The sequence below is a fragment of the Bacillus rossius genome, chromosome 2 (assembly GCF_032445375.1).
Source record: "Bacillus rossius redtenbacheri isolate Brsri chromosome 2, Brsri_v3, whole genome shotgun sequence".
NCBI classification, from domain to species: Eukaryota; Metazoa; Arthropoda; class Insecta; order Phasmatodea; family Bacillidae; genus Bacillus; species Bacillus rossius.
Window position 1 is genome coordinate 127,170,275 of NC_086331.1, and position 15,457 is coordinate 127,185,731.

At 39.2% G+C, this 15,457-nt stretch overlaps 1 protein-coding gene across 1 annotated transcript in view; it reads right to left on the reverse strand.

Annotated features, from left to right (window-relative positions):
- The window catches only part of LOC134528984 (cell adhesion molecule Dscam2-like), a 98,295-nt gene that overhangs the window by 18,360 nt on the left and 64,478 nt on the right, over nt 1-15,457 (reverse strand). Inside the window, exons 11-14 of the mRNA XM_063362652.1 lie at nt 15,226-15,448; nt 5,738-5,882; nt 1,686-1,837; nt 1,303-1,413 (exon numbers count right to left, since the gene is read on the reverse strand). Coding sequence (XP_063218722.1) covers nt 1,303-1,413; nt 1,686-1,837; nt 5,738-5,882; nt 15,226-15,448 — 631 coding nt within the window. The remainder of the gene's footprint in view (nt 1-1,302; nt 1,414-1,685; nt 1,838-5,737; nt 5,883-15,225; nt 15,449-15,457) is intronic.

The following is a 15,457-nucleotide window of genomic DNA, read 5'->3' on the forward strand; positions in this document are numbered from 1 at the left end:
CCGTGTCGCCGCGTCGCCGTGTCACCGTGTCGCCGCGTCGCCGTGTCGCCGTGTCACCGTGTTGTCGTGTCGCCGTGTCGCCGCGTCACCGTGTCGCCGTGTCGCCGTGTCGGACCACCGGCTCACTGGCTGCGCGCGAACTCTCTTGGAGAAAAACTAAATCTCAACATAACGAGTGCTACAGAAGCGAGCGTGTTCTTATTTAAAGCTGTCGGAACTCTGATAGTCATTTCTTGTGATCGATCACGACGCACTGTCAGGCAAAATCCATTAATTAAATATCTATATTTGCCTGACCTCTTGCAACGAAACACACCCGGTGATATGAATAGCTACAAAAACTTATAAATTATCCTAATTACATTAACTAATTTTAGAAAAAATCCGAGTCATAAGAAGACTACACTGAGTGCAAGTCATTGTAATACATCCCTTGTTTTTAAGATACCGGCTATTATGGGACGCGCACTAGCTAATGTTTTTCTGCGCGGTCCTACTTAGAACAGCATCTGAGTACCTTTACACGTACCTATGTGTGTTCAGTTTATTTACTTCTCGCGAAATAATTTTTTTTTGCATGAATAAATTTAAATTTTGTAAAGACACTCCAGGCGAATTATGGAATGGTTCCTCTTGAATGGCCATAGCCAAGTGTTCTTTACCGACTCCTCTGATTTGTGATGCAGGTCTCCAACAAACTCATCAACGAGACATAGCATTAGTAAAACATTAACAAATATTATAGGGAAGCAGGTTGTTTATATTTTTATGTACGCGACACATTAAAATAAGAAATATAACTTATAGTGACAGGTAAGTTAATTACATACTATGGAACTCCCTTGGTAGTTTCAACGACGAGTTGAAATTCCCTGACCTCTTGTTGTACGGTGCATTCGAAACACAGTTTATTAAATCTTGAAGGTATTTGAAGTCAGTTTATAGTTCACATTATTGTTTGAGCGCAAATTTCGAAGTGCGTGTGTTTGATAACGTCACAGCAAACCACGGCAGTCTGACATAAAGTTTATGTTTACGGTAAACTTTCCGTCGTATCTCGTATCCTTGCCCTTAATAGTGTGCAATCGACATATCAACTCAGTACCTATCAGGTTACTCCAACGAGAGTGTACCCTGAAGAACAAAAACCCACGTATTGTCTTAACAGTAAACTACAAACGTTAAACTTCATCTTCTCGTCACATTTAGGTTTAGCTTACAATATTCACTTAGAATTTTTTTTAATAAAACTAATAAAGATCGTTTAAAATAAAAATATAAGTTCGTTCACACATATATTACCTCGTTCCCATGTAATTTTTTCGATGGGATATCCTGCCACTGGACACGCTATATATAAAGGCTCTCCAGCAATGGCCGATATGTTGGACATTGGGCGGATAAAAGGCAGCCCTGAAAAATGAAACGGAGAAAATCGTAAATCTTTTATTACATAGAATAAAATTTCCACACCAAATCTTCAAAAATGTATTCGAATTTCAGAAAACTTAACGTTGATTCAAATCATTACTTGCGAAATAAAGGAAACATACTTTCAGAGAAAAGAATTTTTTTCTTGGTAAATAAGATACTTGTAGCCAAGATTACTTACAAAGAAGTGAAATTAGTGCTAGAAGTTGTTGAAGAGTTACTTATATTAACTAGGATAACGTCTGCTCTCTTACCATAGACTCGCATTTCAGCTGAATGGCTTACATCTCCTATGCGATTACTAGCAGTGCACTTGTAGATCCCACCATCTTCTATTTGCACACTGCTTATGTTAACGTGACTGATGACGTCACCATGCATTGTGACGTACTGTCCAATCAGGAACCTGAAACATCACCCACAGGAAAACATTGTGGTAAGCAAGTTACGCATCTCTGTCCTGTGACATATATCTGCAAAAAATCGTTGGGGATTGATAGTTTATACGCATCGATCAGTATTAAATACATATTTATTAATATTTTTATTTTCAAATAATGGAAATACGAAAATACAAACACATATTTCGAAAAATCGCTATAATAACACAAACAATAATCAAGCAGATTTTGTCTGAACAGAATAAACATTTCAAAATTTTCTTTTTAATTCGTGCAACACATTTAATGTGCCAGGACTAAAAAAAGTGTATCTCGCTTAAAATAAGGTATCAAAAATCAATTTTAACTAAGAGATTGTAGACGTACATGAATTTCAAAGATAACGTAATTTCTTTATGAAGCATTTAAGGTTGTCAAACTTTACTATCTAAAATTATCATAAGCGTATATGTAATATCAGTGTCTTTAGTCTAACGAAGACTTTACAGCAACACTGTTAAAATATTACTTCGACAATCATGTTACGTATTAAAGAGAAAGCAAAAATATTGATGTGTTCTAAATGTACCACTTTTATTTTCTGTACTTCAGGAAGGCGGGATGTTTATGATTTTTTTGCTAGACAGTGTAACCCAATATTAATTTATATCTCCTCTAAATTCCGATAAAAATTAAAATAATATATGAAAAGATGTGTCCACTTCTTGCCTTGCTCCCTTACCCCGCAGAATAAATTATGTTCACAACTTACACACAGAGCTGTTCTTAAATTCCCTTCACTACGGCATCTCCTTCAGTTTAAAGGAAGTTTAGCCTGAGGTCTTCCATATGCGACTAATCGGTTGGAGGTGAAATACTATGTTCCAGACGAAAAGAAAACTGGCTGCATCATAAAAATACCCATTGCAGACTGAATCTTACTGATGATAAAGTAATTGTTTTTTGAGTATTTTTTTGTGAGTCAGAGAAGAATTAAACTACAGCTGCTGGACTCACGCCAACAGCGAAAAAAAAAATGTTAATATTATTTCACACATTTAGAATCAATTGTAGACGAAAAATTACCATTTTTCTTATATAATCTTAATCCATTGGGGAAATATACACTCATGTAGGCCTATATATATGTATATATATGCACGCAAGTACACCTACATCTACACACATGTATATATATATATATATATATATATATATAGTGTCTCATAACTCAACGTCAGGCCGAGAACAGTCGATAGGCCAGTAAATTACTGTTCTGAAACTTAAAACAAAATTTCAAAAAGTGTCGTAGTTGTTTTAATTATATGTATTTTTTTCAAAAGTTGTTGTATCCCCAACTTTCACCAAATTATTCGATACTGGGACTAAACATTTTTGCTGAGCAATCATAAATAACCCTGCCATTGATACATATTCAAAATAATATCAAACATGGTAGGTATGTTTAGGAAGAAAAAAAAATTTGGATTACTGGAAGACATATGCGGCAAACTAATTGTATTTGGGTAAATTTGACTATCAATAATTTTTAAAAAAAACTTTGCTAATTAGCAAGTTGTTTGAAAATACGTCTAATCAAATCAAATAATTTTTTCTAAGTTAGCAAAAAAAAAAATTTACAATGTAAATAGTCAAAGTTGCCAGATTAAAAATGTTTGCCACATGAGTCTTCCAAATAATTTTCCCCCCAAAAGTATATCAGTTTGATTTTATTTCGAATTGTTATCAATAGAAGAGTTATTTATGACTGTGTACCAAAATCGTTTAGTCACAGTATCTGATGATTTGGTGCATGGTGGGATTTAAAAACTTATATATATATACATATATACATATATAAGATGGTGGACATGGCGTCATACTATCTGACGATATATATAACTTGGCTTTAGTGGTGGGAGGTCAGTATATCAATGATATTATCTCTGTGGATAAATGATCCATTACCATTTATTTGATTTAAGAGCTCTATAAATTAATGTGTATTAAATTGTATTTAAATAATTTGTTTATAAATTTTATAATTTTTTTCCGATTATCTAGCTAAATAATTACGGATTTTCAAGATTGCGGCTGTGACTTCATTATTTCAAAATGGCAGAATGTTTTTATTAAAAATTGAATTAATAAATTTTATTATTATCTAATTTTAACCTTTTTTTCCGAATTTTTAAAATAAATGTTACGGATATTAAAGATAGCAGTTGATTTTCAAAATGGCGTCATTTTTTTTTATTAAAATTTTGTAAATTAAAATTGTTTATTAATTAAAAAAAATTCACCGAACTTCTCTTAATATTTACGGATTTTCAAGAAGGCGGCCGTAACGAAAATTGCAACGGTTAAGTAATAATTCAAAATGGCCTCCAAGGTATCCTAATTGTCTAGGTCATGACCTAAGTGACTTAGGGCGGATACACTTCTATTACAAAGAAATATATAATAATATACAATATTATTTGATTTTTGTAATTGGTATCATATTTACAACGAAAAAAAAAACCTGTCAGAATTAATTCTCTGTGACTAAAAAAAAACATTTCTTGACCATTTTTCAAACCGTGGCTTGCAAATCATCACATGATGTTTGTTTACTAAAACTGACAACCACGTAAGTTTGTTTATATAATACAGTCGAAGGAGCAATGACAGAAGGATACGTTTATCTTTTTTTTTGACGTGACAACGTTTAATAAATCGATGAACGCTGGCTGCACGCACGAAAAAGTGTCCCGTAACGCACATTGTCCCGTTACGCTGTGTCCCGTTACGCTCATTGTACGCTTGAGCCGCATCTATCTCTCTTCCACTCGATTGGAACAACCATCGATTTGACTTTTTCGAGGCACATTAAACTTGAAACACTCCCATTCGTTTCCTACTTTTCCTATCATCGTCCTATCCTTAACAGAATAACACAGATTGGAAGAAGTTAAATAGCAAACATGTACAACAGTTATATTTAAAATAATCTCTTCGTTAAAGAAATAAACATATTTGAATTAATGAGTGCAAATAAAGTAAATTTATCAATTAAATTGTAGATTTCATTTCATTCCTTTGTATCCATACAAAATAGTTATAATTCAATAAAAATGATTCAATTTTATTCATAAAAGTATGAAATCATTTCATCAATGTTTTGTTATGACGTTGCCACGTTAAACTATCGTCCGTAAACCGACTTTACAGACAACCAATTTTTTTACTAATTTTGATAAATTTTTAATTAGAGACAATAATACAAGTATTGGAATATTTCACACATTTGTTATCGCAAAACATGGAACTGTAACAATCCATGGTTTACATTGCTCTACGTACGCATCATTCTTTTACCGGTGCTAAGTTCTGTTAACTTTTATCTTGTAAACCTTTAACAGATATGATATTATGTTGATCTTTAGCTGTTCGTTTTTCCAAGTTAGTAATTGAATCGGCACATGCTAAAAGGGCCTCAGTCCAAGCAACCCAGTTTTGAGAAAAAAACGAATAAATCTGTCTCTAAGCATTCCTTTTAGCGTACGTTAGGAATTTCCCTAGCTAATATCAGCCAACCCGTGCGTGTGACCCAATCCCTTTTAGCATAGATGGTTGAAGCTGTCCTACAACATGCGGTTTTCATACTGAACTCACTTTGCCATTTTTTTGTGACTGAGGCCCTTGTTATGATTAAACTATTTGATGATCTCAATTCTTGACTATTCTAAGACAGGGTGATAGGGGGCTCAAGACTAAGAATGAAAGACAATTCAATATAGAGACTTGATTTACTGTCACGTACTATTACAGTGTTAGCTGTCACCTAATTCCGACAATGATCGGGGAGCCTCGCTACAACACTTCGGCAGGTTCCTTACCCACGCATGTGCCGATTCAATTGCCCAACAGACAGCGGGCAGTACCTTTCGTTCTGAGGCAGCGGGAATCCATCCAAACGCCACGATATGTGAGGCGTGGGGTTGCCGGTTGCTATGCACTTTATGGACACAGGTGGCCCTGGCTGCAGCGTTTGGTTGATGAACTTGTACAGCAGTTGAGGATGGGCAGCTGCGCATTACAGAATACACGGTGAGCTATTAGTAGAGACAGGAAAAATTCGCGGATTCATTTCGCGATAGGCTAAAATACAAATAGTTATACCTATGTGCTGCCTCTGCTATTGGCTCACAACTCACCTGGATGACTCTGGGCCAATGAGAAACACCCGACCAAAGCTTTATCGAATCACAGGCTGCTACGTTGGGACGTCTCACAAAACAGTAGCCAATGAATGGGTGACATTTGACCGAGTGTTCATAGAACTATGGAGTTCATCCTGCAGGTCATTGAACCCGCGAATTTTTCCGGTCCCTAACGGTGAGCTATTAGTAGGGACCGGAAAAATTCGCGGGTTCAATGACCTGCAGGATGAACTCCATAGTTCTACGTACACTCGGTCAAATGTCACCCACTCATTGGCTGCTGTCTTGTGAGACGTCCCAACGCAGCAGCCTGTGACTCGATAAAGCTTTGGTTGGGTGTTTCTCATTGGCCCAGCGTCATCCAGGTGAGTTGTGAGCCAATAGCAGTGGCAGCACTGAGGTATAACTATTTGTATTTTAGCCTAACGCGAAATGAATTAGCGAATTTTTTCGGTCTCTAGCTATTAGAAACGACTTTCACAACCACTAAAAAAAATAAAAAATAGATGGGATCGGTTAATGGGATTCACATTCAAAACTTAATATCCTGTCTAGTTGACTCTTTAAAATCACACCACTTGAATTTTATATATTTTTTGTTAGTTCCAGATTTTTAACAAACAATTTTTTGGCAGAAACAAATAAGTTAACCAAAATGCACTCATAATCCAACGATTTTGTACTTCTAATGAGTAATTAGTTAAACAAAATATGTGATGTGTAAATTTTACAAATAGCAGGCAAACATTAGCATGTATCTCGCGACATTTGCAACAAAATATATAATATGCAATGCTTGTTAATGAAAATATGTTAAATTCCACTTAATAGAAAACAATGATATGATAATGAAATAAATCTAAATGGTCGGCGTGCAAAGTATACACAGAGATTCAAATATTGAACATTTGTTAGAAAAAAACAAGGTTAGTTTACCTTCAATTTTATGTTTTATTTGTTGTAAATAGCCCTAATTAAACTGTTATGATATGCCATTGAAACTGGGATTTTCTTTTATGGACTTCCTGTATTGTATTATTTCCTTAGCACGTTTCCAATAGTGCTTTGAATCGTGTCCTCCACTTTGCTGTACAGTTTACCTTCTTTCTTGGATGCAAACCAGTAAAACTTCCCGATCGCGACGGAACACAGTTCGTGCCTGGCCAGACAACTGGTTGCCAGAGCTGTGCCACGGCCGTATCAGGTGAGAGAGAATGTCTCCTCCCGGGAGACCAGCCATCCCATCCGCTCCCAAAAATAACCAACATGTTAATGGCAAGGGTCCTCATCAGCGAGGCAAGGGTCGATCAATCGATAGATCGATCACAACTCCAGAATGACTCCAGGATCCGGGAGCAGTAAAGTGGTACCACGTGGTTTGGAGCATCATCTTAAAATTTCTCGTGTACAATCATACAACAAGCTTTTCAAAGTCAATATAAGAAGAATATTCTTTTGGAGACATTTACGAAGTAAGTGAACACTGTTCCCAAAAATTTAAGAAGTTGTGCGTAAAATTGTTCATCAATAATGGTGAGTGTAAGTGTGTCGATAATGGCGAATATAAGTCAATGTTGGCGAATGTAAGTCAATTTACCATCATAGACGGTAAATGTGCATCTAATTGTGTCACAAAGATGGGAAATGTGCTTAGAATTGTACACTGATGATGACGAATGTGTATTAAAGTTTGTGAACGTTTATCGAGTTGCGCATTAACGATGGTAAATATGCATCAAATTGTTCGACAGTGATGGCGATTTGCATAAAAATGTGAGACATTTTGATGAATGTGCATCTAATTGTGCAGTTATGATGGCGAATGTGCACCGATGTAGGCGACTGCATCGAATTGTGTGTCAAGGATAGTGATACGCATTAAATTGTGAATAACATTTTGCATTCAATTTATTAGCATTGATAATGGTTTATGTTTATCAAACTGTGTGCCGCTTATAGCGAATGTGCGTTGAATTGTGAATTGATGATGGTAAATGAATATAATGATGGAGACTGTGCGTCTTATTTTGTGTCAATATTAACGAATTAGCATAAAATTGTGCATTAATGATGGCGAATGTGCACTGATGTAGGTGAGTGTACAATGAATTATGTGTCAAAGAAAGCGAATGAACGTCTAATTTTACATAGAAATTTTGAGTCAAACTGTGCGTTGATAATATATAATATTCATCGAATTGTGCTTAATGATGATGAATGTGCGCTGAATTGTGCGTCGATATTGACGAATGTGTGTCGAATTGTGCATTGACTGTGAATGTGTGGTAATAGTCTGGTTGCGCATCGACATGTACGTAAATGATGGTGAACAAACATTGTAATGTGCATCAGATTGTGTGTTAATTATTTTTAATGTGCATCAAATTGCGCATCTAAATTAGCGAATGCGCGCCGCATTGTACGTTGATGATGGAAAATGTGCATGATGATGGCGAATGTGCGTGATGATGGTGAATGTGCATCTAATTTTGCACTACTGATGGTGAATGTGCGTTGAATTTTGCATCGATTTTGGTACATGTGTGTTGAATTGTTCGTCGATGATGGTAAATATACATCCATGATTGCAAATGTGCAATGAATTATACGTCAATGATGGTGAATTTGTGTGAGTTGAATTCAAAATATTGTGTGTAGCCAAGTGTGTAGCTTTATGTTTTAATGTAGATACATGTTGACGACAGAATAGTTGTTGGCGATTAAAGTTTATAAGATTTCTTCTTGAACCCATGATGATTACTGCTGAACACATGTTGAGTATGGCTGGTTTAGGATTTGTGGTTCTAAGAAACTTGGTCGATATGATTGTCATTGGTTCTGACTTGATTCGCAGGGGTGGGTCGAGAGGGATTGGGGTCACGGGGTCTCAAGTCCCCCTCCCCAGAAGGGTGCAATATGCACTGGATAATACGACTTCCGAATTAATAAACAAGTATTATATTAGTTACAGAATACCGATGAACCTCACGACCCCCAGAAGTCAATCCTGTATATGCCACTGCTTGATTGTAAGGCATTGCATCCTGGTTTTTCAACAATTCTCGTGTCACATATGCCTCACATTTATCTTAATGCACACCAGGTTATGTCTTTTGCAGTAGGTCTAGTCGTTCGGAGAAACTCGTCATATATGTTTGTCATTGTTGCTTACATTTGCATGAGACATACTAAGTATCAGCGTTAAAGGTTTCTTGTTCAGAGACACTTGATCTATGTACATGTTACTGTCTATATTGTGGTCGTATGACATATCAATTATGATATTTTTGTATACTTAATGATGCCATAATGTTAAGTCGAGTAGCTAAACTTTTTTATAAATTAAATTTTCATAAAAAATTTAGATTTTTTACGTAAATTATTTTTGTTGAATATTTAGTTAAAATATATAATCGGGGAGCCAAATTGCACTAGAGATGTTGAACTTCAGAAACATGAACTAAATCCGGACACAACGACTTGAATTTTAGAAAATTTGAGAACCTTAAACTGCTCTAAGAAACATTTTTCCTCCATAAGGAAAATCCAGCCTTTGCTAAAGTGTTCAGAGTATTGAAATAAGAAATTTTTTCCCCCTTGAAACGGGAATTTTTCATCAAAATAGCAATCTTTCGTGTCATTTCAAAAGACTTTGTAACCATTTTTATTATTTTTTTTTTAGAAAAGAGAAGTTTTGATAGCAAAATCCAATAAGGCTGCCGGTCTTTGATCAGTACCCTACCTCGTGCCTCGCCCTGGACTCTTTGCCAGAAGGAACTATTCTGCAATACTTCCCCACCACTGGGAAGTATTCAATATCGCAAAAAAATAAATAAATAACCTGTCAGACGCTTCCTCTCCCAACCCTCAAAAAATGTCAAAACCACTTGACCATCGATTACATGTTCAATAAAGACATATGATTCATTCCAATTGTTAGGATGTATACTTCGATACCAGCCTCGCCACCGGACATTTCACAAAAACAACCAGTGGTTATATGGACATCGAGCATACATGAAATGTAGGAAGTTGATATAGTTAAGCTCACAAAAATAATAGCATTGGCGCTATGAATGCCCCGTAATTTTCGCACCTGACAACATTTAATATATTTTTCCTGAGAAACATGCACACTTATAAAAAGTTGTATGTACTCTTAAAACAATTATTATGGGAATCGTTAGTTTGAATGGGCAACTCAAAAATTAAACTGACAATGAACTAATAAATTTGTCTACTTGAAAGTATAAATATTTAAAAATCTAATTTTCAATTAAAATTGGGAACACCTTAAAACATTTCGTTTCTTACTTTAACTATTGCAAAATTCGCACCACTTTATTTTTTGTGTTCTACTTTTTTTTCCTAAACATTACCAAAATAAAACCTTTGACAGTACTGAAAAATATACCATAAAATTTTTCAGACATCTAAGTAGAATGTTTCGGAAACATTACAATGTTTTAGCGTATGTTGAAGTGCATACAAGTTAGTATTATTTTTGCTGTAATGGGAGATAAATAATCTTCGACTGCATTCCATATAGATATATTCCAACCTTGCAGCCGGCATTTCTCAACGTTCCCCTCCCAATATGCGCCCTTGAAGGGTAGTGTGGGAGTATCTTCCAGTTCTCTTTTAAACATTCCAGAGATTTTAACATACAGAACTGTTAGGGATCACTCCCTGTTGTTGATCGGGAGGGTATTAGAGCTTCGGCACCGACCAGCGGCTGGGGCCACCAACCCAGCATAGTCGCCGCCTCAGCCCCTCTACCACACTCAGCTAACCAGACAGTTGGCTGTGTCCTGAGCCCTGAGACTTTATCAGCACTGCTGGCACCTACCCCGATCTCCCACATCACACTGGGACCCCTCAAAACACCCAGTGAACCCGTGGTCCGGTGGAGGCCTATCCAACCTCTGTAGCTATCCAGGCTAGTACCGGAGCTGTGTCGTCGCTCACAACGTCGACTCCGCATCAGGCTAGGGAACCCTTGGAGCCTGCTCCAAGCGATCGGAGCACCACTACCAAGTACGAGTCCTACCCAAACAGAATCCAGGGCATTGTAGGAAACCTCAGCGGGACACCGTTCAATCTTTCATGGATTCTTCCCGTACTACTACCAACTTGGCGTTAATTCGGCAGACTGTTCGCCAGCTGCTAACCGACTGCCACTCTTCAGAGTTACTCCACAGGATGTCCTCGTCTCCTCGGATTACCCTCCGACCTGTCGTACCTCGACCCGGCAGATTTACAGCCGATTAAGGTCCGAAAGTTCCTGAACTCATCCGGCGGCGATCGCAGGAAGCCCTGACTAGAAATGACAACCATGGTGCGTGCGCAGGAGGGCCTCGGGGTTGCCTCGGTACCTCCCCCGACCACTGAACTAGGGGAACGTAGCACACCTAGTCAAGCAGTTTATATATCTTTTTAAAGCCCGGGTGCACCCGAACACAGGGGCGCCTTTCATGGTCCTTCCATTAACATAGGCCTAATCCATTCACTATGGGGCCCTTTGGGACCGACACGCCGGGGCTCGACAGTCGAACCCCCCCAGAAAGGTTTCAATCGAATCTGCTTTTGCCCGCAGATTCAGCCAATCCACCATTTCTGGTCCCATACATGCAATTGTGGATGCACTGCGGCAGGGTTACGCCTGGCATTGTCCTCTGCAGTTAAGGCGATGCTATGACCAGAGGTTGAGGCTACCCATCCCAACATGGTCACCACGATTCGCCCCCAACAACGGTGCCCACGTGGAGGCAGAGTATTGCCACTTGGTGCGGAGAGGCTATATATTCCCATACTTGCACCCATTCCGTGAACCTGTTGGATCATGTCTCGGATACTAGAGCCGGCAACAGCTCCGACACCTCGAGGGACAATCACCTTCCCGGCAGGGTCAGGTCCACTCCCGCCTGCATTCCATATAGTGCGAACACTTTTGAATGATGGTGAAGTGTATGATTTCAGTCGATAATGAATTAAAATATTAAATATAAATTAATATGTTTTCCGCTGAAGTATTTTTTGACGCGATATGTTAAAGTTCAATTATGTGCAACTGGTAATGCAGATGACCACTAAACGTTTAATTCCAAAATGCTAAGATTATCTGGAATGCACTCTAGGTTGGTTTCCAAAATTTTGAGAGAAAATATTAACATAGAAAGCTAAACAAACCGTCTTCGGATGGCAGATAGTCATTGACTTTGCAAGAAAGAGAACCATTATCACGTTTCTCAAAATTTTTGTCAGCACTATGGAAAACTTTAGTATCTAGGGTGCCCACAAGTCACTCAAAATTCCTGTCAGCATGATGGAAAACTTTAGCATCGAGAGTGCCCACAAGAAAGTGGAGCAAGTCAAAAAATTTTGCAGCTTTGAGTTAGCTTCATATTTAACCATTGAAACGTTAATATCATTATTTGTCATGGAAAACTCTATTCTCCAAAACAATATCTGCCTGAGCCTCTCAATTTAAGTACTTAATTTCTTATGACTATGTTTCTTACATGTAGATTGACTTGTTAAGGAAAAATACTTTTAGTTATGTAGCCTATGTAATACGTCAGACACACACAATCGTTAAAGTGTCGTGTTGTAAGCGCCAAATATTGGTGGAACACGTTAGAGTCGCCTTTCAAGTATCCTGTACCGTCCGAGCAAAAAGCGGACGGCAATGCCCAAGTTTTGCCCCTTGCCCTGACTGACTCTTCTTCCTGGAACAACCTTCTTTCTTATGCATCCAAACTGCTTGCTAATGCATAACTTATTGCACCCCGCACGAATGCAGGTTTCCCTGTGTCAATGCAGGTTTACTTAACTAGTTGTAGCCTAGAGTTAATATAGAGGAATTACTCATGGAATCAGTTGCTGACGTTGCTGGTTAATCCCCACTAACACATCATGCATGCTTTCCTTCCTCCTTGGCTAGGCCCTTGCATGATCAGTCATATGGCCTTCGGCCTGAGACGCACTTTGAGTCCTCTTTAAACCAGAACCCTTCTAAATACACATAGTTTATAGCTCATGTAACTAGAGTCTTGTGCTTATTCTCAACACCTCGGCATGACACATATATACGATCAGTGAGTCGCTACCCAATTAACTAGTTCTGCAGAGCCCACTGTAATCTAGGAGGTTCCATTGTCTTTAGCCTCTGTGTATGACAGCGCGATGTTAAACCTTGTCAAAATATCAGACAACCAAATGTTAAAAAAGGAGCGCATGTAACTCAGTACAAGTGATAGAAGGAAAAATTCTTTGGCAATTCACATCTCGAATGGTGAGTGCTCTCTTTATATCTCTTTGGTGTCAGAAACGTTTCGAAACAATGTTTCCAGACAACAATGTTTCTGCATTAAAGTTCGGCCTTGAAATTGTAATTAAAATTTTACTCTCATCGCGCCCAAAAATGTTTCACTTCAAAAATATTTTGTTACACAGCTAAAATAATATTACTATAACGCTGTTTAACAATGTAACGTGTGTACCTGTGTACACTTGCAAAGTATTGTACCCCTGACTTTTCATGGCATACCACCTGCAACACAGTGAGCTGGGCAGGCTTCCCCCGAATAGACGAGACTATTCTTCTTCCAGCTCGTCTGGGAAACCTGCAGTATAAAAGGGCATGCGCCCAGACTATCGATAAGCAGAACAACTGGGACATCCAGCCAGGAGGCTGCCTCGCTGCTCCGACACCGCTCGCCGGCCTACACCGTCAATCGCCGCGGAGTTGCTGCCGCCTGAGGACCGACAAGACATCGACTGGGTGAGACCTCTCCAGGTTGTAACCCAGGATATAGACAGTTCAAGTGGAAGCGTCGCTGGAGTAAGCATAAAATCTTTCAGAACGAACATTAACAAAATACGACGGTTCAGCCACAAGGGCAAAGAGGGCGGGCATTAGCAAACTCCGTGAGGGCCGAGCGAGCGGAAGTATTGACACGATAAAGACACTATCGAGACACTATCACAACCCGATCGTAACTCTGTATGGACTCTAACTCTACCGCCGGTAACGAGTAATTCTAGACACAAGAGACAGTGGTCAAGATAAAGAACTTAGGCGTTGCTACGGAAATGCGGAGAAAGCTTCACATGGTACCGGGGGAAGAGTGCTGAAAACCAAGCTATAGACATTGACAGCGTTACACGACTAGTTGCGTGTATATGTTTGTAACCTCTGGTATTAACTATCTGTATTAACATTGCGTGTAACCTTGAGTAATATTAAGATTAGGTATGTTCCTTGTAACTTTGTAAAACTTTGTAAATGGTATAGCCTTAGTAGTTGAAATTGACGGCGTTTTGATAGTTAGCTGTGACGAGCGCACGGCTCGCCAAAATTAAGGGTATTGTTTTGTTTTGTATTAATTGTTCTGGAAGCGATCACTTAGCTTTAATTCGTACGTTTTGTGTTCTAGAGCGAACTTGCATCAGCAGTTCGTCTTCACGAGAACCCGACTTGTTTAAGTGTTATGTCAGTTTGAGAATCCATGCAATTCCTTTTGGTGTTATTAAGTTTGTCAATAAATTGTTATTGGATCGAATTTAACTTAGCAACTAATTTCATAACCACCCGCAAACGTCCCTTTTTCCTCCTTGTTAGGGTTTTCCTTTGTCCTTATTAAAACACGCGACAACAATACTGATTTACATAAGTAATTAAAATAAAACGTACTCGAAAGAACACAATTTTCTTGCGAATATGGCCTGTGGCATGGTGCACAGCAATAAGCTCAAACCCTGCTGTGTAGCCCTCTGCCCGCACACTCCCTTACTAGATGCCAGCAAGTCGGCGGGCGTCAGGAGCAGGCGGGTCCCTGCAAGCGTGGAGTCCGACGAGTTCTCTGCACCGTCCGCAACCCATCAGCGTCAGTGAAATTCGGCCTTGAATCTGTACCCTACTTTTCTACTCTGTCCAACTCTTCTTCCAGAACCATCCTTCTGTTTCCCGTAACCAACCTGCTTGATATTAATGCATGGAATTTTTTGCATCCCGCACGTAAGTAGCCAGGGGTTTCCCTGTGTCTATGCAGGTTTTACCTGGGCCCAGTGTGGGGAGTTAGTCACGGCTGGCCAACCCCCTCCTAACACATGATAGATGCTACCTCTCCTGCGCGTTTAGAGCGTACAGGCTTCGGCCTGAGACGCACTCGGTCTCCCTCCCGAACACACGGGTCGCACCCACTGACCTCCCAGCTGCAGCTGCATGGAGCTCTGCGCGCAGTCGTCCTCGCTCCGGACCACGCACTGGTACATGCCGGCGTCCTTCCTCTGCACGTTGTCCAGCTGCAGCTTGTCGGCGGTGACCCCGGCCAGCAGCGCCTGGCCGTCCTTGAGCCACTCGGGCGGCGACACGGCGGCCCCCGACACCACGCAGCGGAGCTCCACCCGACCGCCCACGTCCACCGTCACCTGCGCGCA